Consider the following 27,951-nt stretch of genomic DNA (forward strand, 5'->3'; position numbering starts at 1 on the left):
TTGAAAACAATTTACATCCCCGTCATCACATAATAACATAAATAGAGTAATAATATACACATCCTCAAATCCCAAGGACAAAAAATAAACACAACAATTTGCAATTCTACAACATTTATTAATACAATTTTATCGACAATTTAGCATGAGTCAACCAAGTATGTGTATATTACAAACATCTGAATGCTACTAGTCTATTTCAAGGACATAATAGAAAGATCATGTGCCTCCTTTTAAATGATCAACCTAGAGACTTCACCATTTTGCCACAATCTGTTTTTACTGTACACGATTTCGATCATCTTCACTTTCGACCCCATGGATTTCAGGGATAGGCTCGTACGCCACCAACATACGTTGCCTTGACAGATGCAGATCCTTTTGCCACAAAGTCGTCCCATGAATCAGTCGACAACACAACAAAATCTGCAAACTTTCCTGGAGATAACGAGCCCACATCCTCGTCAAGGAAGCATGCACGAGCAGCTGAGATTGTGTACCTGCCATGGGAACTTTCATATCAGCAATGATGAGAAATAATTGTAAATGGAAACAGATTCAAAATAGTGAGGATCAGATGATGTAAAGTTTGTTGTTACCAAACAAAAAGAAAAAAATCCCATTTAACCAACAACTTTTACAATTTATGAATGAATCATTGCAGCGTAAACCTTACAAAATGGGATTTCACGTGTTCACTAAAGAATCAGTTTAGTTTCCCAACTGAATTATATGTGCCTTGTAAAGAAAATGTATTAATTTTGAGTTAGAACTCTTCTACCTGTTCTTTTCAATAATGCACACTATACACTTCATGCAGCACAAAAGCTAGGACGACCATTAGTTGAATCTACACCATCTGTTTTTGTGTTTTTGTTCCCCATTTCAGATTATGCTCCCAAATACCCCCTACACTGCCCCTAGAAAATAAAATTAAATGATAGAACTGTGGGGACGTATTTTGTGAATGATAACACTTGGCTAAGGTGACGCCGAAGTGTCAGTCGAGGTGCCACGTGGCTTGATCATGCACCGAGATGATCTCGGCTAGGCCGAGATTGTATACGGAGATACCAGAATCCAAGATAAGAAGATGAGATAAGTAGATAAAGGACAAGAGTTCTAGAACAAAGGAGGATCTTAGTCTGGATAAAGATAAGGCTCAAGAAGAGTTTATCTCTATCTAGATGAGGGTCTAGAATGAGCATTGAACCTGAGTCCATTAAAGTGAGGCTTCTAATGGGATCAGGTCACTGTTGGTTATAAAAACAAGGCACCCTCGTGGGTCTGAGGTAAGTTCTTTCTTGTGAGTTTAAACACAATTTGCTATATTTGAGAGATATTAATTACTGACTTGATCGTCAGAGTACTCCTGGGTGGACGAACTACCGCTAGATTCTCATCTTCTCGTTACAGGTTATTGGACTTAATCTATTCTGCCGGTGCTCTCCAGCTGAGTTCCCCTTTAGGTTGTGTGGTCGGAAATCAACACCCACAATTTGGCGTCGTCTGTGGGAATTTAAGGAGAACAGATGGCCAACGACGGACAGGAAGAAAAGATTGGGGATGACATTAATAATGAGAGTTGTGAACATGCAGATCCTAACGTCGGGAAAGAAAAACCGTAATAAAGAAACACAGGATCCGAATCCTGGAGAGAATGACGTCGGCAAAGAGGGGAATGGCCCGAAGAAAGCAGGCTGAGATGAGTATTACAACGAAAACGACCTCCAGGTATGGAAGGATAGCTGCCTGAGGAGGGAAGACGAGATGAAAGGAATGGAAAACAAGTTGGCAGACCTACAATCGATTGTCAACTTCATGATACAGAACAACGTGATGCAACCACCATTCCCGTTGCAGGATATGCTGGTAGTAGCGGCCAAGACTGATGCCCAGAAAGGGGGGCAGAAAACAATCCCAGCAGTCCCGCAGCATGGCAAGGAAAATGAGCGCTCATATCGACCTTCACGGGATGTCGGGCGAGTAGAGTCGGTGAGAGGTGAGTCACAGAAGACACCACGAACCAAGGGGACCTACGTTAAAGAATCTCGGCATATCCAGGGGAAGGGACTTTGCTTTGATACGGTGAATAAAGAGAAGTCCAAGAAGACGCACAGTGATGCCGGGATCAGCGCGCCAAAAAGGCTAAAATTTATTGATAGTTGTCCCAGCCGAACGAAGGAGGATCTGAGGGACTACCTCCAGAGGAAGCGACTCCACGTCGAGGTAATATCCCCGTCAAGCCGAGAATGCCGTTCTCAGTAGAGTTGGATAGATTTGAGGCCCCAAAAAGATTCCATATGCCGAGATTCCAGATTTATGATGATAAGTCTGATCCGAACTTTTATGTCGACTTATATTTAAACTTAATGGTTTTGTATAGCAGGAATGAGCAGTTATTGTGCAAGATGTTCCCTTCATCCTTTGGGGAAATCGCATCAGATTGGTTCCACAAGTTGCCGAAAGGAACAGTGAAGACTTGGGAAGGCCTGACCGAGATGTTTGTGGCCAGGTTTGTAACAAATAAGTTGCAGCCACTAAGAGTAAACTCCCTGTTGGCTTTGAACATTAGTGAAGGTGAAAGCCTCAAGGCTTATGCCAAACGGTATTATGAGGTGTTCAACCAAATACCGGCATGCAACTAGGAGCTAGCGGTCGTATCTTTCAAAAATTGCTTGGAGGATGAATGTCTGCTTTGAAAGTCACTTACAAAAACTCTACCAAAGAGTATGAAGGAGCTCATGACACGAATTGAGAAATATGCCAAAACAGAGAAAGGCACACATGGAGCAAAGGCACCAGAGTAGGCTAAGAGAAGCAGCTCGCCAAAGCGAGGCCGAGGTAACACTGGTTTCAACAGGCAGGAAATAGGGTTGAGGACTGCACAGGCAGTCACCACGGTATTCAGGATCCTGGTCTACAAAGTTCTGGAAAGGATTAGAAACCAACTATATTACAGAGCGCCGAAGAAGATCCCTAGCGAGTTTATGTGAAGGAGCCTTGAGAAGTATTATGCTTGCCATAATGAGGATGGACACTTGACTCAAGGATGTACGACATTGAAGATACACTTGGAGGATCTGGTCAGACAGGGTCACCTAAGAGACCTAGTAGATAAGGTCAGGACAAGAGAAAAGCAAGCAAGGCCACCCCAGGCACCGGCAACACCACCTCCACCACCGCTACCGCAGCAAGTAGAGGGATCTTGGGTAATCAATGTAATTCACTCAAAGGTCAATGAGAATTATGTATGAGGGGAATCTCAGAAAGTGAGGCACCTCCAGCATGTGTATCAGGTCCAGCAAAACAAGCCTAGGAAAAATGAGTACCAGAGACCAATGATTTTTTTTACTGAGGCAGACCTGGATATGGTGTAGCATCCACACAACGATGCCCTGGTTATAACACTAAAGATTGGAGAGTGCCAGGTGAGGCACATACTGGTTAATCAATGCAATTCTTGTGACATCATGTATGTTAGATGTTACAAGGAGCTTGGCCTTCACCCAGATGATTTGGAACAATCCAACAACCCGATAGTTGGATTCAACAGAACGCCGATGTAGCCTCTGGGAGCCACGAATTTGGAGGTCCAGGCAGGCACGAAGAAGGTAAGCACAGAGTTTACAGTAATTGATACCCCCCTCCCTTTATAATGTTATTTGGGGAAGACCGTGGTTGCACGCAATGAGGGCTATTCTCTCAATGTTGCACCAGTTGTTACAGTTCCCAATTGAGCATGGAATTAAGAAGGTCAGAGGAGATCAAGTACATGCAAAAAATTGCTCCATGGCAGCAATAAAGTCCACCTGCAACGTACGAGAAGTAGAGACAATAGAAATTGAAGACAAGGACATTGAAGTCCTAGATGATGTCGGAAAAGAACCAGCCGACAAGAGTGAGGAAGTTTTGAAGAAGATTATGATCCAAGAAGGTGATAAGGAACGTTTCTTTCTTCTCGGCTCAGGCTTAGCCAAGGAGGAAGAAAAGGAGTTTAAGGCTTTTCTGTGAGCAAACATAGAAGTGTTTGCCTAGACGCCCTATGAGATGCCTAGCATTGACCCTGAGGTCACTTGCCATAAGCTCAATGTAGACAGTTCGGCTAAACTTGTGATCCAGCTAGCAAGGAGGCCGACATTAGTACATGTGGAAGCAGTTGGAGAGGAAATGGACAAGCTACTGGAAGCCCAGGCCATCCGAGAAGTACACTATCTGACCTAGTTGTCCAACACAGTGGTAGTGAAAAAGAAGAACGATAAGTGGAGAGTCTGTGTGGACTTCACCAGCCTAAATAAGGCTTGCCCCAAAGACAGTTTCCCACTGCCTAAGACTGATCAGTTAGTAGATGCCACTTCAAGGCATGAGAGGATGAACTTCTTGGATGCATTACAGAGGCTACCATCAGATAGCAATGTATGCCCCAGATGAAGAGAAGACAGCATTCATCACCCCGGAAGGACTCTATTGTTACAGGGTAATGCCTTTCGGGTTAAAAAATGCAGGAGCAACCTACTAGTGGTTAGTGACCAAGATGTTTAAGCATCTGATTGGGAAAACAGTAAAAGTCTACATTGATGACATAGTCGTGAAGACCAAGGAGCCTGGGAACCATCTAACCGATTTGAAGGCAGTTTTTGATATCCTAAGAACATATCGGCGCTGACTCAATGCTTTGAAATGTGCATTTGGAGTTGGGTCTGGTAAGTTCCTGGGATACTTCGTCACCAGAAGGAGCATTAAGGCAAACCCAGATCAAATCAAGGCCATCCTTGATTTAAAGAGTCCAACATTGACCAAGCAGGTCCAAATTTTGACCGGCAAGGCAGCAGCCCTAAATAGATTTATCAGCCGAAGTTATGATAAATGTAAACCATTTTTTCAATTGTTGAAGAATGCCACAAATTTCTTGTGAACAAAAGAGTGCGAAGTCGCCTTGGCCGACTTGAAAAGGTACTTAACAACAGCTCTAGTTCTGTCAAATCTAATACCTAGAGAGGAGTTATTCCTATACTTGGCAGTTTCAGACCAAGCAATGAGTGCAATGGTAATCCGAGAAGATGAGGGAGAACAAAAGGCAGTATACTATGTGAGTAAAACCCTAGCAAGTGTAAAAACCAGGTACTTGCCCTTGGAGAAGTTAACACTAGCCCTGGTAATGGCTTCTAAAAAGTTGAATCACTACTTCCAAACCCACAAGATTGTGGTGCTAATTGAGCATCCCTTAAAGTCCTTGTTGCAGCATAGAGATTTGACAAGCAGAATAGCCAAATGAGCAGTGGTACTGGGCTAGTATGACTTAGAATTCAGGCCTAGAACAACAATCCAGGACTAAATTTTGGCCGACTTTGTGGCCGAGTTCACCCTTGGTGCCATCCTACGTCGGGCTTCGGTGAGCTGCGGCTTAGGTTGTCCAGGAGAACCAGAGGAAACCCAACTAGAGCTAAAGAACCCCACATCAGCAACACAGAAACCTAAACCCTGCGACATCTACATCGGCGACTTCTTCCACCTGTTCGTTAATGGAAGTTCAAACCGTCAAGAAGCGGAGGCAGAAGTGGTGTTAGTATCTCTAAATGGGCGAATGATTGAGCAATCTATTCATTTGGAGTTCAAGGCCTCAAACAACGAGGCGGAGTATGAGGCGCTGATTGCAGGACTGAAACTAGCAACAACCATGAAAGTCGATGAGGTGGTGTCTTTTGTGACTCCTAACTAATCTAGCAACGAGCGAGTATGCAGCCCGAGATGAAAGGATGATAGCCTATGTCAAAAAGGTTGTCAGGCTGCTAACATTGTTTGAGAATTGTCGACTACAGCAGGTTAGCTGGGATGATAATAGCCATGCCGACGCCTTGGCAAACTTGGCTAGTACAATAAAGTCAGGGGAACCAAGCACAATCATGGTTGACTATTTGTCAGGCCTAAGTGTAGAACCTTTGATAACGGAGTATGAAACAATATACGTAGAGATGAGTCTTAGCTGGATGGACGCTATAGTCGTGTTCCTCAAAGAGGGCAGATTGCTAGAGGACAAAAATGAGGCACACAAAACCAGGTTGAAGTCGGCTAGGTTCTGTCTATTAGTAGAAGGCCACCTGTACAGAAGATCTTTCACTGGACCTTTACTACAGTGTGTGCATCCTTTTCAAGTAAAGGACTTTTTATATGAGATCCATGACGGAGTTTGTAGAAGTCATGTCGGGGGCAGGTCACTTGCTCATAAAGCCATCTCCTAGGGATACTGGTGGCTATACATGCAAAAGGATGCTGAAGCCTATGTCAGGAAGTGTGAGAAGTGTCAAAGATTTGCACCTTTGATACATCAACTAGCAACAAATCTGAACCCAGTGTCCAGTCCTTAGCCATTTGTCCAGTTGGGCATGGACTTGGTGGGACCACTGCCCTAGGCAACTGGACAAAAAAAATTCTTATTAGTAGCCACAGACTACTTTACAAAATGGGTAGAGATTGAACCTCTTGCAAAGATTCAAGACATTGATGTAAAGAATTTCATCTGGAAGAACATCATAACCAGGTTTGGGATCCTAAAGGCTATAGTAGTAGATAATAGCACCCAGTTTGACAGTAAGCTAATTAAGAACTTTTGTATAAAGTACAAGATAAAAAAAATTATTACTCTACTCCTAGTTTCCCTCAAAGCAATGGTCAGGCAGAAGCATCCAACAAGACCATCTTGAATGGGATTAAAAAGAGGCTAGAAGTAGCTAAGGGCAAGTGGGTGGAAGAATTGCCCACTGTTCTGTGGGCATATCAAACCACGCCGAGAAGATCAACTAAGAAGTCCCCTTTTACCATCGCATATGGCACTGAAGTAGTCATCCCACTAGCGGTCGGCATCCTTGGAATCAGAACCCAGGGAGTGGAGAATGGGACCAACGAGGCATTCTTAGCTCGAGATCTAGATCTATTGAAAGAAAGAATAGAAAGAGCAACAATTCGATTGGGGACATACCAGCAGTAATTTAGCTTCTAAGGCTTACAACAAAAAGGTCAACCAAGAGAGTTCAAGGTTAGGAACCTCGTCCTGAGAAAAATCGTTCGCAACAAGAAAGATCCTAGGGAGGGCAAACTTGGCCCAAATTGGGAGAGGCTTTATAGAATCATCTCTGTTGCCAACAATTGGGCATATCGGCTTGAAAATATTGATGGCAAAGAGTTGCCACAACCCTAGAACACTTGCAATCTGAAGTTTTTCTATCATTAGTTTTTATTTTTTTGAGATTTATGTAATTATTAGCCGACGTTATAATAAAACGCTAGCTGGATTTTGTTTTTATTCCTGTTGAAGTTTGTGCAATAAGGCTGAGCAGTCTTATGACGATGTTTCTGAATGAAACATAACGAATAACTTAGACTTGTCATATGGTAGAGTTGAATTCTACTTGCCTATGGTAGAGTTGAACTAAGTTTGCGATGTTTCCGAATAGAGCATGACGAATAACTTAGACTTATCATCTAGTAGAGTTGAATTATACTTACCAAATGATAGAGTTAAACTAAGTTGGCGATGTTTCCGAATGAAACATGATGAATAACTTAGACTTGCCATATGGTAGAGTTGAATTCAACTTGCCTATGGTAGAGTTGAACTAAGTTTGTGATGTTTCCGAATAGAACATGACGAATAACTTAGACTTATCATCTGGTAGAGTTGAATTATACTTACCAAATGATAGAGTTGAACTAAGTCGGTGATGTTTCTGAATGAAACATGACGAGTAACTTAGACTTATCATGTGTAGAGTTGAATTATACTTACCAAATGATAGAGTTGAACTAAGTTGGCGATATTTTCGAAGGAAACATGATAAATAACTTAGACTTGCTATGATGGCAGAGTTGAACCAAGTCCAAACTAATCAGATTAACAGAGACACCGAGGTAGAGAACCTTGGCTAAAAATTATTGGATTCAAACTTCAGCAAAGTCAGAGATGAATGCTTAATGTGAACATAAGTGATACTTAGGTTCACATTAAGGGACAGGAAGCAAGAATATGCTTGACACTTGTTAAAATTTTTTAAAGAATTTACAAGTTGGAGTCAGTCGAGGTAACCAGATGAGGGGTTACCCAAGGTATTTATTACCCAAGATAACCAAACAGTTTGCCAAAACTTGGAAGGGTTAAAAGAATGAAGTATTGATAAAAGACAGCAAGTACAAGTAAGGAAGCAGTACTTGTTGAATAATTTTTGTAGGGTGCCCATTAGCCGAGATCACAGTAAAAGGTAAACTCCGAGGTAATTTCATTCGAGATGACCAACTAATGGTGCACCCAAGATAAAGTTGATCCGAGCTGTGCAAACCCGAAGTGAGCATACAAGTAAAATTGTAATTAAGAGAAGTACAAAAATATTCTAAGTATGGAAACATACAAGACAGTGAAGACAGATAAAACTTAAAGAGAGAAGCATCTAACGCTTAGAAGAAATAGTAAAGCATGTATTCAGAAGAAGAAACTTGTTCAAAAACAAAAAGGCACTTCGGCCTGGAAAAAAAGAAACTTGTTCAAGTTACAAGGCAGTGAGCATGTCGACCAAAATGAAACTAACATTGTTCAACACAAAAAGATTACAACTTTTTAAAAAGAAGACAGTTCAAAGAAAAAGGAAAAAAATCTAAGTACTAGAGTCTTTGGCAATGGTGCCGGAGTGTTTCGACCTCGGGCGCCAATGAAGCACTTTTTTTCGCCGCTATCTCAGCGTCAATCTCCAGCAATGTATCTTCTAAACTCTTCTCGGCGATTTTAACTGTAATACCCAAGTTTTAAATATGATTATTTTATTGGATAGATTAGTAATTAAATTAATTTATATGGGTCATTTATTAATATCAAAGAATTAGTTATGAGATGGCATTATATTTCCTATTACTTAGATGGGTAATTTTGTAACTTTGCGAAATTAGGTTAATAAGCCCACCTATTGTGGCTTTAAGTCTTGGAAAACAAACAAAACAGAGGCTGTGAATTGCTCCATAGGCGGCTAGGGTTTGAGAAGGTAAAAGAAAAAAGAAAAGAAAAAGAGAAGAGAGGCTTGTGCTGCAGAAAGGGTTTGGAAGAGTTGAAGGTGAAGGCAGCAAGCAAGGGTTTGGAAAAGTTTAAAATTAAAGAAAAGAAACCCAAACCAAGGAAGAGGGAGGATTCATAAGAGTGGTGGTTTTGCTTTATTCATCACTTAGGTAAGATTTATTTTATTGTATTCCTATCTATGATTTTAGTGTTAATATATCGATAGATGATTTTATGGGCATATATGATTAAATAGATATATTGATATAGTCTATGTTGGGGGTCTCAATTTTGCTCAATTTTAGAGTGTATTTTGCATCCCATTTGGGTGGTTCATATTTTGAGATTGATATGTGATGGGTTAAGTTTAATGGTGGTGTATTTGTGGGATACACGATTGACTACAAGCAATTACAAATTGTTACGTGTATATAAACAACAATAGAATAATATGGGTTGAGAATTTCCGAAACCGTAATGGCTTTGTTTTGATGCTAAATTGTGGGAGTTCCTAATAGACTATTGGGTTAATTTATTGTATTGTTGTTACAAGAAGAGATGGATGGATGCACATAATAATTGTTTATGCGGTGTAATATTTTATTAGGTTTGTGAGATTGAGGTGGATCTTGGTAAATTGAGATTAGCTTGGAAAATATTATTTTAGCGGTTTGAAGGTAAGTAACCCTCTATCACTGTTGGTTCATTTTTATTCCTATCGAATCGTTTAAAATTATAAATATTTATTTATAGCCTTCGTGTTCTCTTAAAATAAAATATGGGTCAAGTATAAAACAACATCGAATATTATTATGAAAATTATTTGAATATTTTGTGAAACTATTCTGAAAATTGTACTAAACGTTTATTCTAAAAATATCGAATGTTTTATTTAAAAGTTGTGTATTGTTTGAATTTTGAACATCACTCTAGTCTGACTATGATTTGGACCCTAGCCAATGGGGGTTATTTATTGGCACAGAAACTAGTTTCTTTTGGGGCTTTACCACCGGCCTATGTGTGGTTCTGGGCCTTGTCACGGGCTATGTGACCGTAGTCAATAAGACTTGGGTTTTGTGAATCAAATCATCGAACCATCTGAATATCGAACCATCGATTTGAACAACGAATTACTTTGAATTATCTTGTTGGCTTTTCATTTAAAATGTATTGTACATTGTTTATTTTTAGCTATAAAACCACCTTACAAATAATTGTTCATTTATTGAACTATAGAAAAAAAATTATATTTATTGGTTATCGATTTATTTATTTATTTTTGTATACTTGATCCAGCTAGCAGTGATGGTTGGTTATTTACTGGGCTATCTAGCTTACCCTTATTTTTTTTTTCAGATTCTGAAGAGTAGAGCTGCGCAGGATCTTTTTTTTTACATGTGGGAGTGCCGAGAGTAGGACCATGATTTAAGTACTTGGATTATTGTTTTGTTAGTGGATTAAATTAGTGGATTTGGTGGGCATTTTCATATGAGAACTATTTATTTTTATGGATTCTGGCATTATGACAATTAAGGATTTAATTTGAGTATTTTATTTTATGGGTTATGTGATTGGATTCTTAGCCTTGCATACTCACTTATATGAGTGTGCGGCGTTGTCACAGAGCTTGGGGCGTGACAATTTTATGGTATCAGAGCCAGGTTGTAATTTTAAAAGTTGGTATAAAATAGTGGTGAGATTGGGTAGATGTAGTATTGGGAACGCTTATAATTTGATATAATATTAATTTTATTTACATGTTATAGGGACTTGAGAATAGAATAAGATGAGGTTTTATTATTGATACATATAAGTTGCAATGAAACATGAGGAGACATTGGCAAATATGGCTAGGAATACACACCAGGGTTAAACGAATCGACGGACTAGTAATAATAATCGGTGAAGGAATGTGACTAATATTGGTAGTGGTTCTCAAGCAGTCGAAGAAAATCAGGGGCAAGAGTTGAAGGAACAATTACAAGAGTTACTAGATAAGGGCTTTATTAGGTCTAGTGTTTCTCCTTGTGGTATGCCCGTTTTATTTGTGAAAAAGAAGGATGGTAGTTTTCACCTTTGCATTGATTATCAAGAGTTAAACAAGGTGACAATTCGAAATAAATATCCTTTGCCTAGGATAAATGACCTATTTGATCAATTGCAAGGAGCACAAGTCTTTTCTAAGATTGACCTTCGTTCTAGATATCATCAGTTGAAGGTTAAGGTGGAAGATATACCTAAGACAGCCTTTCGAACTAGGTATGGGCATTATGAATTTTTAGTGATGTCGTTAGGGTTGACCAATACGCCTGCAACTTTTATGGATTTAATGAACAAAGTATTTAAACCCTTCTTAGATCAGTTTGTGGTAGTTTTTATTGATGACATTCTTGTGTACTCAAAGAGTAAAGAGCAGCACGAAGAACATCTGAGAATAGTGTTGTAGTTATTAAGGGAGAATAAATTATTTGCTAAATTAAGGAAGTGTGAATTTTGGCTGGAGAGTGTATCATTTTTGAGTCATGTGATATCTAAAGACGGGGTGTCTCTTGACCCCAAGAAAGTGAGGCAGTGGTAGAGTGGAATAGGCCTACTAGTGTCACTGAAATTCGTAGTTTCTTGGGTTTAGCAGGATATTATAGAAGGTTTATTGAGGGATTTTCCCGAATTTCTATGCCTTTGACTCGTTTAACACAAAAAATGGTTAAATTTGAATGGTCTGATGATTATGAAAAGAGTTTTCAGGATCTAAAGAGTCGATTAGTGTGTGCTCTAGTACTTATAGTTCCGCCCAGAGATGAAGGTTTTACCATCTATAGTGATACATCGAAGATGGTCTTGGGTTGTGTCCTGATGCAGAACGATAAGGTAGTGGAATATGTATCTAGGCAGTTGAAGCCATATGAGCAGATTATCCTACGCATGATTCGGAGTTGGCTACAGTGGTGTTTGCATTGAAAATCTGGAGGCACTAACTGTATGGGGCGAAATGTGAGATATTCACTGATCATAAAAGTCTGAAGTATATTTTCACTCAAAAAGAATTGAATATGAGGCAAAGGCGATGGTTGGAGCTATTAAAGGACTATGATTTGACTATCAATTATCACCCAGGAAAAGCCAATGCAGTGGCCAATGCCTTGAGTAGAAAGACGCCGAGTAATTTAGCTACCTTGATCACTAACCAAAAGAATATCTTGGAGGACTTGCGAAGGTTAAATATCGAGATTAAATGGCATAACCATGGAGTGCAGTTGGCAAACCTTTGAGTTCAACCCACATTGATTGATAGAATTAAAGATGCTCAGGGAAAAGATCCTCAGTTGCAAAAACTTAAGGCTGAAATGGAAATAGGGCTACAGATGGAATTTTGTATGCATAAAGATAGAACCTTGAGATTTGGAGAGAGGTTATGTGTGCCTAATGATTTAGAGCTCAAGAGAGAAATCCCGAGAAAAGCTCACAGTTCAGGGTATACTGTACATCCAGGGAGCACTAAAATGTATAAAGACTTGAAGAGGAACTTTTGGTAGAATAATATGAAGAGGGAAATTGCTCAGTATGTTGCTCAATGTTTGGTATGTCAACAAGTGAAAGTTGAACATCAGAGACCTGCAGGTAAGTTACAACCCCTTCCTATTTCCCGAGTGGGAGTGGGAACATATTACCATGGATTTTGTGACAGGGTTGCCTAGGACCCAAGGTGGTAACAATGCTATTTGGGTTATCGTCGATCGATTGACCAAATCCGCTCACTTTCTAGCTTTTAAGGTAGGGTTCTCCTTAGAGAAGTTTGCAAAATTGTATATCAAGGAGATTGTGAAGTTGCATGGTATTCCGGTGACCATAGTGTCTGATAGAAATAGCAGATTTGTATCTATGTTTTGGAGGAGTTTGCATATAGCTTTGGGCACTAGTTTGAATTTTAGCACTGCCTTTCATCCTCAAACTGATGGACAGTTAGAGAGAACTATTCAAACCTTGGAAGACATGTTGAGGGCCTGTATTAATGATCTTGGAGGTTCTTGGGATGAGCATTTGGCCTTAGTGGAATTCTCTTATAATAATAGTTATCATGCGAGCATTCAGATGGCACCATATGAGGCTTTATATGGACGAAAGTGTAGATCACCTATTTATTGGGATGATGTGGGCGAAAGGAAGTTGTTAGGGCCTGAGATTGTGCAACAAATAGTGGACAAGATCAATCTTATTAGAGAGCGACTTCGCATTGCACAGAGTAGACAGAAAAGTTATGCAGATAACAGGAGACGCGATTTGGTGTTTGGGGTTGGAGACCATATGTTCCTTAAGGTGTCTCCTATGAAAAGAGTAATGAGGTTTGGTGTTCGTGGTAAATTGAGTCCTAGATTTATTGGACCACTTGAGGTTTTAGATCAAATGGGAGAGGTAGCTTCCAGACTTGCCCTACCACCTTCACTAGTTAGAGTTCATAATGTCTTCCATGTTTCGATGTTGAGGAAGTATATACCGAATCCCAATCATGTGATTGATTATGCACCGTTGCAGAGGATTTGACCTATGAAGAACACCCTGTAAGAATTGTTGATAAGAAGGAGCAGGTTTTGAGGCGTCGAGTCATCCACTACGTTACGGTTTAAATCACTCGGAAAGAGAAGCTACTTGGGAACTTGAGGATGAAATAAGACAAAAGTATCCACAACTTTTTGAGACTACAGGTATGTCAAATTTCGAGGACGAAATTTCTTTTAAGGAGGGAAGGATGTAATACCCAAGTTTTAAATATGATTATTTTATTGGATAGATTAGTAATTAAATTAATTTATATGGGTCATTTATTAATATCAAAGAATTAGTTATGAGATGGCATTATATTTCCTATTACTTAGATGGGTAATTTTGTAACTTTGCGAAATTAGGTTAATAAGCCCACCTATTGTGGCTTTAAGTCTTGGAGAACAAACAAAACAGAGGCTGTGAATTGCTCCATAGGCGGCTAGGGTTTGAGAAGGTAAAAGAAAAAAGAAAAGAAAAAGAGAAGAGAGGCTTGTGCTGCAGAAAGGGTTTGGAAGAGTTGAAGGTGAAGGCAGCAAGCAAGGGTTTGGAAAAGTTTAAAATTAAAGAAAAGAAACCCAAACCAAGGAAGAGGGAGGATTCATAAGAGTGGTGGTTTTGCTTTATTCATCACTTAGGTAAGATTTATTTTATTGTATTCCTATCTATGATTTTAGTGTTAATATATCGATAGATGATTTTATGGGCATATATGATTAAATAGATATATTGATATAGTCTATGTTGGGGGTCTCAATTTTGCTCAATTTTAGAGTGTATTTTGCATCCCATTTGGGTGGTTCATATTTTGAGATTGATATGTGATGGGTTAAGTTTAATGGTGGTGTATTTGTGGGATACACGATTGACTACAAGCAATTACAAATTGTTACGTGTATATAAACAACAATAGAATAATATGGGTTGAGAATTTCTGAAACCGTAATGGCTTTGTTTTGATGCTAAATTGTGGGAGTTCCTAATAGACTATTGGGTTAATTTATTCTATTATTGTTACAAGAAGAGATGGATGGATGCACATAATAATTATTTATGCAGTGTAATATTTTATTAGGTTTGTGAGATTGAGGTGGATCTTGGTAAATTGAGATTAGCTTGGAAAATATTATTTTAGCGGTTTGAAGGTAAGTAACCCTCTATCACTGTTGGTTCATTTTTATTCCTATCGAATCGTTTAAAATTATAAATATTTATTTATAGCCTTCGTGTTCTCTTAAAATAAAATATGGGTCAAGTATAAAACAACATCGAATATTATTATGAAAATTATTTGAATATTTGGTGAAACTATTCTGAAAATTGTACTAAACGTTTATTCTAAAAATATCGAATGTTTTATTTAAAAGTTGTGTATTGTTTGAATTTTGAACATCACTCTAGTCTGACTATGATTTGGACCCTAGTCAATGGGGGTTATTTATTGGCACAGAAACTAGTTTCTTTTGGGGCTTTACCACCGGCCTATGTGTGGTTCTGGGCCTTGTCACGGGCTATGTGACCGTAGTCAATAAGACTTGGGTTTTGTGAATCAAATCATCGAACCATCTGAATATCGAACCATCGATTTGAACAACGACTTTGAATTATCTTGTTGGCTTTTCATTTAAAATGTATTGTACATTGTTTATTTTTAGCTATAAAACCACCTTACAAATAATTGTTCATTTATTGAACTATAGAAAAAAAATTATATTTATTGGTTATCGATTTATTTATTTATTTTTGTATACTTGATCCAGCTAGCAGTGATGGTTGGTTATTTACTGGGCTATCTAGCTTACCCTTATTTTTTTTTTCAGATTCTGAAGAGTAGAGCTGCGCGGGATCTTTTTTTTTACATGTGGGAGTGCCGAGAGTAGGACGTTAGAATTTACCTTCACCTACCACACCTACTACACCTACCACTACCTACTACCATCACCTACTACATCTTCACCTACCTTCACCTACTACCTTCTTCTCTTCTATATATATCAATCATTGTAAACATCAAAAAAATCTATCAATAATATACATCAATTTATTTTACATTCATCAATTTATTTTACATGGTATCAGAGCAAGGTTGAGAAACTAATAATTCTGCTTCACCGGCGGGCGGCAGCCTCGCCTTGGCCGCCCGCCGGACCCCTACATATACCTTCACTCCGCTGCCACAAATTCCATAACTGATCTCTAACACACAGCAGCACACTCACAAGAAATGGAAGAACACGGTGGGTACTCCGCTGCCGCCCATTGCTGCACCATGTGCGGCTCCTCCGTCAAAAGACGATCACTTCTCTCATCTTTCTCTCATTTCTCCCAATCATCTGCCATTCCTTCTCTCCCGAAAACTCTACCGATCGGCGCATCCTAGTCTTGCTCGACGGCTTTGCTCTCAAGTCCTCGTACTCGATCTTCTTCACAGGTCTTTAGAATCGCGGATTCGAGAAGGATGTATGCGACAAGCAATGGGGTTTTGGGATCTCCTCTGCGACAATATTAATCTCTATCCCAGTCTTCCTCCTTGGCTCCCCTTATTTACAGCACCAAGGATCCTTGCTCTATTTACAGGACCAAAATTCCTCATGGAAGCCCTATTACAACCATATTCAAGGTTTTGGCTGCAGCAATTTACAACAGTTGCACGTCTAGGAATTGCAGCAACACTGTTGAGAGCATGAGCACATTTGTAAAGATGCTTATCACGAGGCATTAAAGAAAGTATACCATGAGCAGAACCTACAGAAGATAGCTGTCACCAAACACTTTACAGCTTTTCTCTCTCTCTTTACTTTTTCTCTCACCCACGTTGCCCCATTTCTTTATTTTATTTTATTTTATTTTATTTATTTATTTATTTATTTATTAAAAAAAAAAAAAAAAAAACACAAAACACAAAACAACTTTAGACGAAGACGACTTGCATACCACTCCTTTTATTCATGTCGGGGTTTACCCCGTTCACCATTTTACATCAAAAAAAAAAAAAAAAAAAAAAACAAACAGACACACCAACAAAACAACCACACCCCCAGTGGGATTTTTCTTTTCCCTTCTCTACTCAGCTGCAGGTCTCTTCTTCTTACTTTTATCTTGGGTGTCCCGTGCTCGTCCGGCCTCCGTGTTTTCCACGCCGCCGGGCAAGTTCACTCCCCCATACTCCTCCACTGCAGCATACGGCGGACCTCCAAATCGGAACATCACGGTGGCCTTCCGCTTCAGCTCCTTATTTTCCGCCTTTAGCACACTTATCTCTGCTCGCGCATCCTTATACATGCGTTGGAGCAGAGCCAGCTGGGAGTTTAACTGCTGCACCTCATTTGCCCTACTCTGCAGCCTGTTCGACAAGTTTGTCACCGCAGTCATGGTTTCCACACATGACTTTAATGTATACTGATTGGCTTCCACATCCGACTGCACTGCCATTCTTTGCTCCACAGATCGCATCGGAAAGTTCAGCGGAGTAAACTCCGGGGCACTCGGTTGAGGTTCCAGTGCCACCGCTCCAGTTCTCTCTCTTGTTGACTCGTTGAGGTCGGGAAAGAGGGTGAGCAGTCCACGGGAAGACGAGGCCATTTTCTGGGCAACAAAGTGTTACAGACTATCTCTCTCAGCACAAGGAACTCTCTTTCTCAGCAACACGAAGGATTTTTCAGAGGTTTCTCTCAGTTTTTCTCTGCCTCAGCCTCTGCCTTCGTCTTGGTTATATAGCCAAGGCAGCCACGCGCATCGCGCGCCTCTTGACGCCCGACAAACTGGCACGCCTTTTCATGGCACATCTTTTGATAAAGTGGACACGCCTTTTGATGGCACGCCTTTTGATGGCACGCCTTTTTATGAATTGGGCACACCTTTTGAGGGTGCGACTTTTTAAGGGTCCGACAAGACTCTGTAAACTGTCCCGACATTGATTCCGGTTAGCTCCTTTATGGGTCCGACAAGACTCTATAAACTGTCCCGACATAGATTCCGGTTAGTTTCTACAAGGGTCCGACAAGACTCTGTAAACTGTCCCGACATTGATTCCGGTTAGTTTCTACAAGGGTCCAGCAAGACTCCGTAAACTGTCACAACATTGTCTGCATCCAACGGTCCGACATGACCTCATAAACTGTCTTCTCCAATGGTCCGACATGACCCCATAAACTGTCTTCTACACCGTTATGACACCCCCATACAGTGTCCTCTACAACGTTATGACACCACCATCCAGTGTCTTCACCAATGGTCTGACACGACCATACAGTGTCACCTATCCTCTTTTTATTTTTATGTATTTTCTTGTTTTGTTCCTCTCTTCAAACTCAAGTTGGTTAGTTTCTGTCCTCTTTGAGTTTGCGGGGGGCTGTTAGAATTTACCTTCACCTACCACACCTACTACACCTACCACTACCTACTACCATCACCTACTACATCTTCACCTACCTTCACCTACTACCTTCTTCTCTTCTATATATATCAATCATTGTAAACATCAAAAAAATCTATCAATAATATACATCAATTTATTTTACATTCATCAATTTATTTTACAAGGACCATGATTTAAGTACTTGGATTATTGTTTTGTTAGTGGATTAAATTAGTGGATTTGGTGGGCATTTCATATGAGAACTATTTATTTTTATGGATTTTGGCATTATGACAATTAAGGATTTAATTTGAGTATTTTATTTTATGGGTTATGTGATTGGATTCTTAGCCTTGCATGCTCACTTATATGAGTGTGCGGCGTTGTCACAGAGCTTAGGGCGTGACATTAACCTTAGTCTTAGGACTGGCCTTGGGAGAGGCACTTTTGGAGACCTCCACCTCCTCATCCTAAGTCAAGTCTAGGACTTGATCATTCAAAATGAGAGACTTATCCCCAGCAGTGACCCCAACCTCAACTGCTTCCTTGACCTCGGCATCTTTTTCATCGCCTTCTTTCTTGAACTCTACTGGATAGGGAGGGAATGGAACGGCAAGCTAGCTAATGTCACGGAGGGAAGAGTCCTCGAGGACAGATAGCTTTTTTAGAGCGGCCATCCATCCAGCCGAGGTAGTAGCCCTCGTTGTGGGCCAAACTCACTTGTTTTTTGTAATCATCGCGAACATCGGTAGCCCCCTCGGCATAGGCCTTCTCATTAGCAGCCTTCATCTCGGCTTCTTTTGTGGCAATGGCCTCCATCAATTCAGCCTCGGCTTGGGCCGTCTTAGCTTCAACCTCTTTGGCCTTAGCATTTGCGACTTCGGCGACAGCTTCTACGACTTCAACCTTAATGGCCTCCATCAATTCACCCTCGGCTTGGGCCGTCTTAGCTTCAACCTCTTTGGCCTTAGCATTTGCGACTTCGGCGACAACTTCTACGACTTCAACCTTTTCTTCGACTAGAGTTTAAGCAGCCTAAGTAGCCTTTGCCTGGTCCATAAATTGTCGAGCATGCGCCTCGGCCCGATTCAGTGAAGAAAGAAGTTTGGTAGACTCATTGGTCTTGCGCGTTAATTCCTTCTTCACCTCCTCGGCTTTAACTACAAAAGAATGAACATGTTGAATGGCCTGCAGAAAAAAGGACAAGTTAGAAAAACTTCCTGACTTAGTACAAATATAAAGATGAAAAAATCGAATGAGAAAACACTTGAGGTTAAGGACTTACCAGAACAAAATGGCATCATGAGCGCAAAGTTCTTGTATTCAGTGATCTGGGACATTCGAACCATATCGGCTGGTAGGAGAATAGCCGTGGAGAGAGCAACGCCGACTTGGATGCTATCTATCACACTATCATCAGCCGACATGGGACGATCCCCAACCATAAGCACAAGGGACCAGGGCTCCTTGGAGTGAGAAGAACTCGAGCCTTCAGCGCCCTCAGACCTCGGCTTCTTGAATAACGGAGGGTCGGATGCTTCAACCTCAGCATGTCTCTTCTCAGCTTCGGCAAGTGTAATACCCATGTTCTGTATTATGTTAATTGGTCCTTAATATGAGTATGATTATGTGTTTAATATGATTTTGTGTGCCATTATGTGAAAATATGTGGTTTTGAATTTCTATCTGTTCACCGTAGGAATATTTGTTTGATTATCTGCTTTGGAAATTAAATCGAAGGCCTTATCGGCCACAGAAATCGAATTTGATTACGCCATTGTGATTGGCATAATTTTTAGAGCCTACGATGAAGTGCAATTGAAAAATGGATTCGAACCAGATTAAATTGATTAAATTGTTGAATCAGTGCCTAATTATTTATTATTATTATATTGAATTAGTGGGATTTGTTGTATAAGGGCACTACACCCTCAATTCTCCTCCTTTGTTGCATTTTGGCTAATCTTGAGCTCTAAAATAGAGAGAGGGCCAGCTAGAGAGAGGGAGAGAGAAATAATTTGAGATTTGCTCAAGAAGCTTGAATAAATTGAAGGCTAGCTCAAGAATTAACCTTAATTTGGAGGATTAAAGCTCCTAGGTGAGTAAATTCATGAATTTGAATTTATAATTCGTAAATTAAAGATTAATTGGTGATCAATAACAAGAGTTGTGCTTTAGTTGATGAATTTGAAGTTAAAATGCACATGCATGCATAGGATCACCATGATTTTGCATAATCAAGCATGTATTAAGTTGAATATGGAAAAATAAGTGTTAAATCATACATGCAAGTATGTTTTTGTTGAGTTTCATGAGAGTGAACACCATTTGCATCATCTAGGTTGTGAATAAGGGTAATACATCACATGCATGTACAACTTATAAGAATAGGAGCTTTGAATGCATGAATTTGCATATTGAAAATGAGTTTAGTGTCAATTGGGACATGCATGTGTTTGATATATGAAATTGAGCTCCATATTGATGCAAATTGGTGTTTGTATCATGATAGCATAAATATATTTGAAGTTTGAGCCAAAAATTTTGAGTTTGGAACCTTTGGAGGTCGGATTGAGCTCAAGAACAAATTCTGGAAAACCCAGAATTCTTGATGTCCGCTCGAGCGGGGAAACCGCCACTCGAGCGTAAAATACGAGCTCCCAGCATATTTTGCAGACATGGCTTCCGCTTGAGCGGGGAGCTATGTAGACAGATCTTCAGCTCGAGCGGCCGAGTTCGCGCTCGAGTGTGAAATTGATGCAACCAGAACTTTTGCAGACCTCATGGGTCCGCTCGAGCAGGGAAGTCCACGCTCGAGCGGGGACCCTGTTTTTTGAAATTTTGAAAAGACGTTCTGTGTTTCGTTTTCTGTTCTCTTTCACTTCTAAGTACTCTTAAGCATACATTGAGCATTGTAATTGAGTTAAAGAGATAAGAATGAAGCCTAAAGAAGAAAATGTGAATTTAGAGCGGATTGAATTGTTTGTGACCCTTTTGTGTTCATGGAATGTGTAGGGTCGAGCTCCAGGGCAAACCAACCAACCGATCACTGTGAGTAATGTCTTAACAAGATATTTAAGATATGTTATTGTCCAACTGTTTACTTGTACGTAAGTTTTGTAAGTTCATTAATTTGAATAGTGGACAACGATTGACATGAATGATTGGGCCGAAGGCCGATTGATATAAATGATTGGGCCGAAGGCCGATTGACATGAATGATTGGGCCGAAGGCCGATTGATATAGATGATTGGGCCAAAGGCCGATTGACATAAATGATTGGGCCGAAGGCCGATTGACATCAATGATTGGGCCGAAGGCCGAATGACATATACGATTGGGCCGAAGGCTGATTGATACAAGTGATTGGGCCAAAGGCCGTCTGCTGTAACTGTTTCAAAGATTGCTTATATATCTTCCTTATTGATATTATTCACTGGGCTTTCGCTCACGCTCATTCATGTACATGTAGGTGAGCTAAGGGACGTCCAGAACCAGCTTCGGTGAAATTGTGAGAAACAGTCAAAGTTTTGAGGAGTCAGCCCAAACATCTCACGCACGAGACTGTCTGCGCTTTTGTCTTTTGTTCATAGTTTTGTTATGTTGGCGAAAGCATTGGACTACTTTTGTATATAAGTCTTGGGTTCGACTGACTTAAACTTGTATGATCCTGTATGTACAGTGTTCTGTGTTAGTACATATTTTGATGTGAGTTGTTAACATATAAATGTTTGGAATGTTATGGTGTGCATATAAGCACAACTCTATGGACAAAGTTTTAAATTTTGCTTCCGTTTGGCCCCTTTACTTCAATGAGTTTAGTTTTATTGGTTTGAGGCCGTAGGTAATCTCATGATTACTGGCCGGTTATGGCCTTGACCCATAGGGACGGGTTCGGGTCGTGACAGCAAGCTTGGATATGGGGACTGAATCTTTCGGGTCTTTCTCAGAATCTAAAGGAAGCTGGGTGATGGTGGCCTTGGCATTTACCTTTTTAACCCTTTTGGGTTTTTGCCTTGGCTGGGATTGAGAAGAGGACTGGATGGTAACTCTGCTTGGGATATCAGCAAGAAGGTCTTCGGCAACCACCTTTTGTCGCCTATATCTTTGACAGTTGCGGCAACAGTTACACTAGTGCCAAAGTAAATTGCTGGCAAGGTAGTGGGAGGGTTGGATGGGTCGGTGGTCGAGAAAATCGGACTTCGGCGTCTACAGCTGCAAGTTCTGCCAGCAAGGGCGTTAGGAGGAGTTCGGCGTTAGCGTTGGTGTTGGCGTTAGGCAGGAGGAATTAGTTGGGGAGCAGAAGTGGATGGCTAATCTGCAAGATAGGACGTGGAGGCCTGATCTGGCCTTGGAGATGAAGCAACTGGAGGAGTTATGGCAGAATGTGGAGTTTGGTTTCTTCTGGGAACGTCGGGCAAAGGACTGCAGTAGATAGGGATGTAATTAAGTAGAAGAGGAGCTTTGTGTGCCTTAATTGGTAAGCCGAGATGGCGAACCAAGTCTTTGCTCGGCATGTAGTACTGGCGAAAATTCTTTTTGGGCTGAGGAAGGGCTGCAAGAACAAAGAGAAAACATTAGAACAGATCAATAGAAAGACTGCTAAGTAAGGCAATAAAGAAAGGACTTTGGGGGGGGGAACTAAGTCCTTACCCTTATTATCCCTAAAAATGTCTCGGCGCAAGGGAAAAGATAGAGCTCATCGTCTGGCGTGAACTCCCAATTGCTTGAGACAATCAGGTAGTCATCGGTCGCGATCATATTAGAGTCTGGTATATCGGCTATCAGCTTGTACTGTGTAGATCTCAGCTTGAGGTAGTACGTGTAGCTAGTGTTGGTTTTGAGGCCACACATAGTGTAGCAATACTGGATGTTAGAGAGGGTAATTTTGGCATTCTGTCGGCGAGCCAGAATGGCAATGCCATTAATGATCCTAAAGGAATTTACAACCAGTTGCATGGGATTGAGTTTATAATAGCGGAGTACCCTCCTAAAAAGGACATCAAGGGGGAACCTGACTCCGCCTTCAATGATAGAAACTACGGGAAAGGGCATGTAGTCCTTCCCAGTCATGATAGAGTCATCCTCTCTAGCCAACCAAAGTTGAATGTCGGCTGGAATGGAAAACTCTTGCCTAAAGTACTCTAGTTTGGAAGGGGTGTCTACCCTCCACCTAAAAATACCCATAATGTCGGCTTGAGGAAATCAGTATTGGATTACTAGGAAAAGTGGTTGAAAAGGGTCTGAATACCTCGGCTAAACCCTAGAGAGCACTAGGGTGAGGATTGTGAAGATCTAAAAGGAAATTCGTTTCGGTTTTCCTAAGTGTAAAAGTTCTAAAGCAAATCCCAAACCTAGAACTACAGAAACAAGAAATAGAAGCAAGAATCTAAAAAACAAACAAGAAGACCAGAAAATAAACATGATTCAGAAATCAAGAATAAAGTAGAGGCCAAAAATTAGATGTGCACACATGGAACAAACAGAATTAGTGAGCATTAAGTAGGTGAGTACAAGGCAATGTGTAAGAATCACAACAAACAAACACAGTTGACATCCTAGTGGCAAAATTCGAAAGACAACAAAGATTCAAGAAACAAGAAATGATTCATGACTACCAGAACATGGAAAATAAAAATAGAGTACAACTATGAGAATGGATTCAATGACGACAGACGCAATATAGGCACATGGCAGAGAATGAGCATATACAGATCAGTGGAAGACTGAAATTAAAGAAACTAGGAACTCACTGATTGTAGCCGAGGAAACAATGCTGGAGCAATGATTGCCAGAGTCAGATGATGACAGTCACTAGAACAGACCAACGAATGCTACGCCGGAAGTAGTGGACGGAGTAGCTACAGAAGCTTGAGAGACTTGTAAATGGCGGAATGTAGAGAGAAAATCTTGAACAAGAGGGAAATTGATTTTGCAAAAGTGAAGAGATGGAGGGGGGAGAGAGAGAGAGAGAGAGAGAGAGGAGTTTTTGTTAAAAATACGAAAAGGCGGCAAAACAAAATGAAATGCCTTGGACGACGTGCCTGTCAAGCGGTGTGGGCAAAAATGACGCGCCCTGATAGCGCGTATCAGGTACGAAGTAATGAGGAAACGACACGTGTATAAAACGGTTGAAAAGGTTGCGCGTGACAGCTCATACGCAGTTAGAACTCTTGAAATTCTTGAAGTAATAAAGCAATAAACCTCGGCTAAAGGAGTGATTCTTGATTCTTGGTTATTGGTCCTCGATAGAATGGGCAGCAGAGTCTTGGTTACTTGAAGCCGACAAGTCATAATCTCGGTCAGAGAGATGGATGGATTATTAGCCGACATGCTATATGAACAAACAATGTAGGTTCTATTACCTCAGGTTGCTAAGGTAATAGAACCTAGGGGCAGTTGTGGGAACGTATTTTGTAAATGACAACACCTGGCTAAGGTGACGCCAAAGTGTTAGCCGAGGTGCCACGTGGCTTAGTCATGCGTCGAAATGATCTTGACTAGGCCGAGGTTGTCTGCGAAGAAACCAAAATCCGAGATAAGCAAATAAGGGACAAGAGTTCTAGAACAGAGGAGGATCTCAATCTGGATAAAGATAAGGCTCAAGAAGAGTTTATCTCTATCTAGATGAGGGTCCAGGATAAGCATTGAGCCTGAGTCCATTGAAGTAAGGCTTCTGATGGGATCAGGTCACAACGGACTATAAAAGTAAGGCATCCTCGTGGGTCTAAGGTAAGTTCTTTCTTGTGAGTTTAAACACAATTTGCTATCTTTGAGAGATATTGATTACTGACTTGATCGTCGGAGTGCCCCTGGGTGGACGAACCACCGTCGGATTCTCATCTATAGGTTGTTGGGCTTAATTTATTCTACCGGTGTTCTGCAGCTGAGTTTCCCTTTTGGTTGTGTGGTCGGAAATTAACACCCACAGAAACATTAAACAATAACAAAACTAAAGTAAAATATTTGAATTAAATGTGCCAACGAATCTCATTATGGCAAGTTTTTGTCTCTAAAATTCTGCTAATGGTTTTTCATTTAACAGTGAGCTTTGCAGCACAAAACATGCACCAGCAGCCTGCTTAACACTAACACTCTGCTTGGTTTAATTTTTAGAATCAATATTTAAAAGTAGTTTGCTGGAAAATAAAAAATAAAAATTACTCGATTGTTTTTATACGATTTATCTTTTTTAGGCCAAAAATAATTTTTAAAATTCAAAAATATTTTTTCGTTATTTATTTTCATCAAAATAATTTCTATTTTTTCATAAAAAATTCAAAAAAATTGATTCTAAAAACTAAACCAAAATTTTGACAGTTGATGAAGCAAGTTTTGCTATTTACACACTGTCCAGGCAACTTTCGTAACTTAAATCTTTACATATAGAAGCAGTTGAAAAATAATGACAGAAATCAATCATATAAGAGCTGGAAAATAGAAGCATACGCGTTTAATGCATCACTCAAATTGATGCATTCAGATGAAATCCATGCATTCTCCCATCCAGGAGGTATTCTTTTCATTGCTGTCTTTACACTCTTTACAGGATCAATATCTGCAAACTGAAACAATGACAACAATATGAACAATATGAAAACATGTAAAATCAAGAAATCTAAACTTCGATAGAATAGTACAATCAAGAAAGAGTCCAAAATTTCTCACTGGCCAATCAGAACCAAACACCAGCTGTGCCTTGCTAGCTAGTAGTGACTGAAATAGATAAGATCCTTTGTGAGCCCTTTCTACCCCAAGCTTTCTTATTGCAGAATCAGCATCATCCAGTAAGTGATCTGGCTGTTAATGGTTGGAATTCAATTATCAACAAAATAAAAACATCCTCACACAGAATGACAAATGGATTAAAGCTCATGAGGACATAAATCATATAGTAGGGAGGTCTTCAGCTTTTTTCAAATATGTCATTACTGAATCATTTTAAAGTTTGGGAATCATAAGCCAATCAGAAATGAAAAATAAAATAGATAGACCACACACCCTGGAAAATTCATCCAGATGCAGAAAGAAAGAAAAAAATGAGAGAATAAGGTGGCCACGTCTTTGATATAGATTTGGAATATTGATATGCTACATCAATGGAATACCGTATCCTGCTAGGCATTGCCAAAAAAACTAATCTAAAAAACCAACCAAATACATAATCAAACTGTATAACATGTGCAAAGGAGGAGACTTATCGAAAGTCATGCCATATAAGCGCACCCAGCAGATCATTAATGACAAATCATTTAAAATCATTGTTACAACAAAGTTGATATTATGGTTCCTAATAGATAATCATCAAAAGGTAATGCAAGATTGGAGCTTCAAGAACCTGCACTGAAGCAACAATTCCTTCTTGACCAAATCTGGCTACTGTCCCATCTGCCAAATGCTGAGCATGCTCAATCTGCAAGTGTTAATAAAAAAAAAAACTATGCTGCATTGAATCTTCTTGTCATAATAAATTTAGATTCACTGCTGAATGTCTTCATATTTTAGCAATATAATTTACCCTAAATCTTCTGTCCCTCATCCCATTTGTAGAAACTACTGACTTGTACATACCCAGAATCAAATCATTTGCTCTATCACCTATAGCATGAATGGCAACCTGGAACATCAAATTTAAGTTATTGATTGCGATATGCATGGTTACACAGAGAGATATGAAGGGATTCTATATCAAGAAAATGAAGCACCTGAAGCCCAGATCTGTCCGATGCAACTGTCATGTTTAATAGACTTTCAAAATCTGCAACTTGTAGGCCACTATTGTGAGGGTCATCAACATATGGCTACAGAAATACATGAACAATATTTTATGTCAACAATACTTTGACTAGACAAACAATTAGAGAGTATATAATACCAGTGTCATAAAACACAAATAGACATCTGACAAGTAATGTGCATGAAGCAATCTATAGAAGCTATGTTCATAATGAAGTGTATCAGTGCTATGTGAACACTGGACGTGTTAGTCACACATAGGACGTGTACTAAATTTTAAAACAAAGTTTTAGTTTTATATATGCAGCTGATATATACTCCTAACATAAATAGTAGACATAACCATCACTACTTCAGGTGGACTAGTGGTTAAATACAAAGTTCACTTGCGCACATCGTAGGTTCAACTCCAACCTTTTTTTCATTAAGTACAAAAACAAAAACAAAAACAAAAACAAAAAACTGGACATATCCAGATATAAAAAAAAAAGGAGTAGGGAAAAAGGTGTAAGTTTGACACTTCAAAACATAATAGAGTTCCCATAATAATTATTAAATTTTTGTGCAAATCAAAAACATAATTGAGATATAATCATAGAAATTTTGACTCATACATACACTAGTGCTATCACGACATCCATGATTATGATTTCAGGTTTTAGTTGTTCTAGTCATTTTGATCAGCATAGCTTTCCAAGTCAAATGTTTTATCTTACAAAAGATATAGTCTACAATACACATTAATCCGGAAAACATGTCCAGAAACTGAGAGGAAAGTGATTGTAGCATTTGGATTTCGCATTTAAGGCTCTCAGCCTATTAAATGGTTCATGCATCCTAGAACATCACCATTCTCACCTCATAAAAGAGTGCACTATTAGATCCCAAAGATCCATCAGCAAAAGCCTTAACGCCACCCAAATAAAGCCATTGGCTCAGCTTACGACCACTTTCACGGATAAGATCCTAAGAAGGAAATTAAACCCTTAAGAGAACAAAACGAAGGATAATTCTGTAATAGTGATCCAAAGGCAACAAGTAGATTGAAAAGGCCAAAACGAACTGAAATCTCTATGAAACAAATAGACAGTATAGAAACAAATAGACAGTATAAAAATTACAGATAGTCAAACATGTAGAACTTTCAGTACATGGTATATATATAGAGAGAGAGAGAGAGAGGTCTCTGATAATAGTAAATTGCGCTTGAACAAAACACATGATAAAATATATATTTGTTACGAATTTAAAGAGTATGAACCATGAATTCTATAAGTAATACATATG

The 27,951-nt window shown here is 39.7% G+C and overlaps 1 protein-coding gene across 2 annotated transcripts in view; it reads right to left on the minus strand.

The window, feature by feature from the left end:
- Window positions 1-27,951, minus strand: part of LAF3 (Amidohydrolase family) — a 35,413-nt gene continuing 7,462 nt past the window's right edge. The window contains exons 8-14 of one of the 2 annotated variants that reach the window (XM_028233883.2): window positions 27,523-27,630; window positions 26,634-26,729; window positions 26,447-26,545; window positions 26,267-26,341; window positions 25,597-25,728; window positions 25,378-25,493; window positions 1-500 (exon numbers count right to left, since the gene is read on the minus strand). In XM_028233883.2, coding sequence (XP_028089684.2) covers window positions 326-500; window positions 25,378-25,493; window positions 25,597-25,728; window positions 26,267-26,341; window positions 26,447-26,545; window positions 26,634-26,729; window positions 27,523-27,630 — 801 coding nt within the window. In that variant the 3' untranslated portion in view covers window positions 1-325. Of the gene's footprint in view, window positions 501-8,445; window positions 8,775-25,377; window positions 25,494-25,596; window positions 25,729-26,266; window positions 26,342-26,446; window positions 26,546-26,633; window positions 26,730-27,522; window positions 27,631-27,951 lie in introns of those variants that run through there. The other variant, XM_028233884.2, reaches the window with a different exon arrangement.

Source organism: Camellia sinensis, chromosome 5 (assembly GCF_055761805.1).
Source record: "Camellia sinensis isolate YWXY chromosome 5, ASM5576180v1, whole genome shotgun sequence".
NCBI classification, from domain to species: domain Eukaryota; kingdom Viridiplantae; phylum Streptophyta; class Magnoliopsida; order Ericales; family Theaceae; genus Camellia; species Camellia sinensis.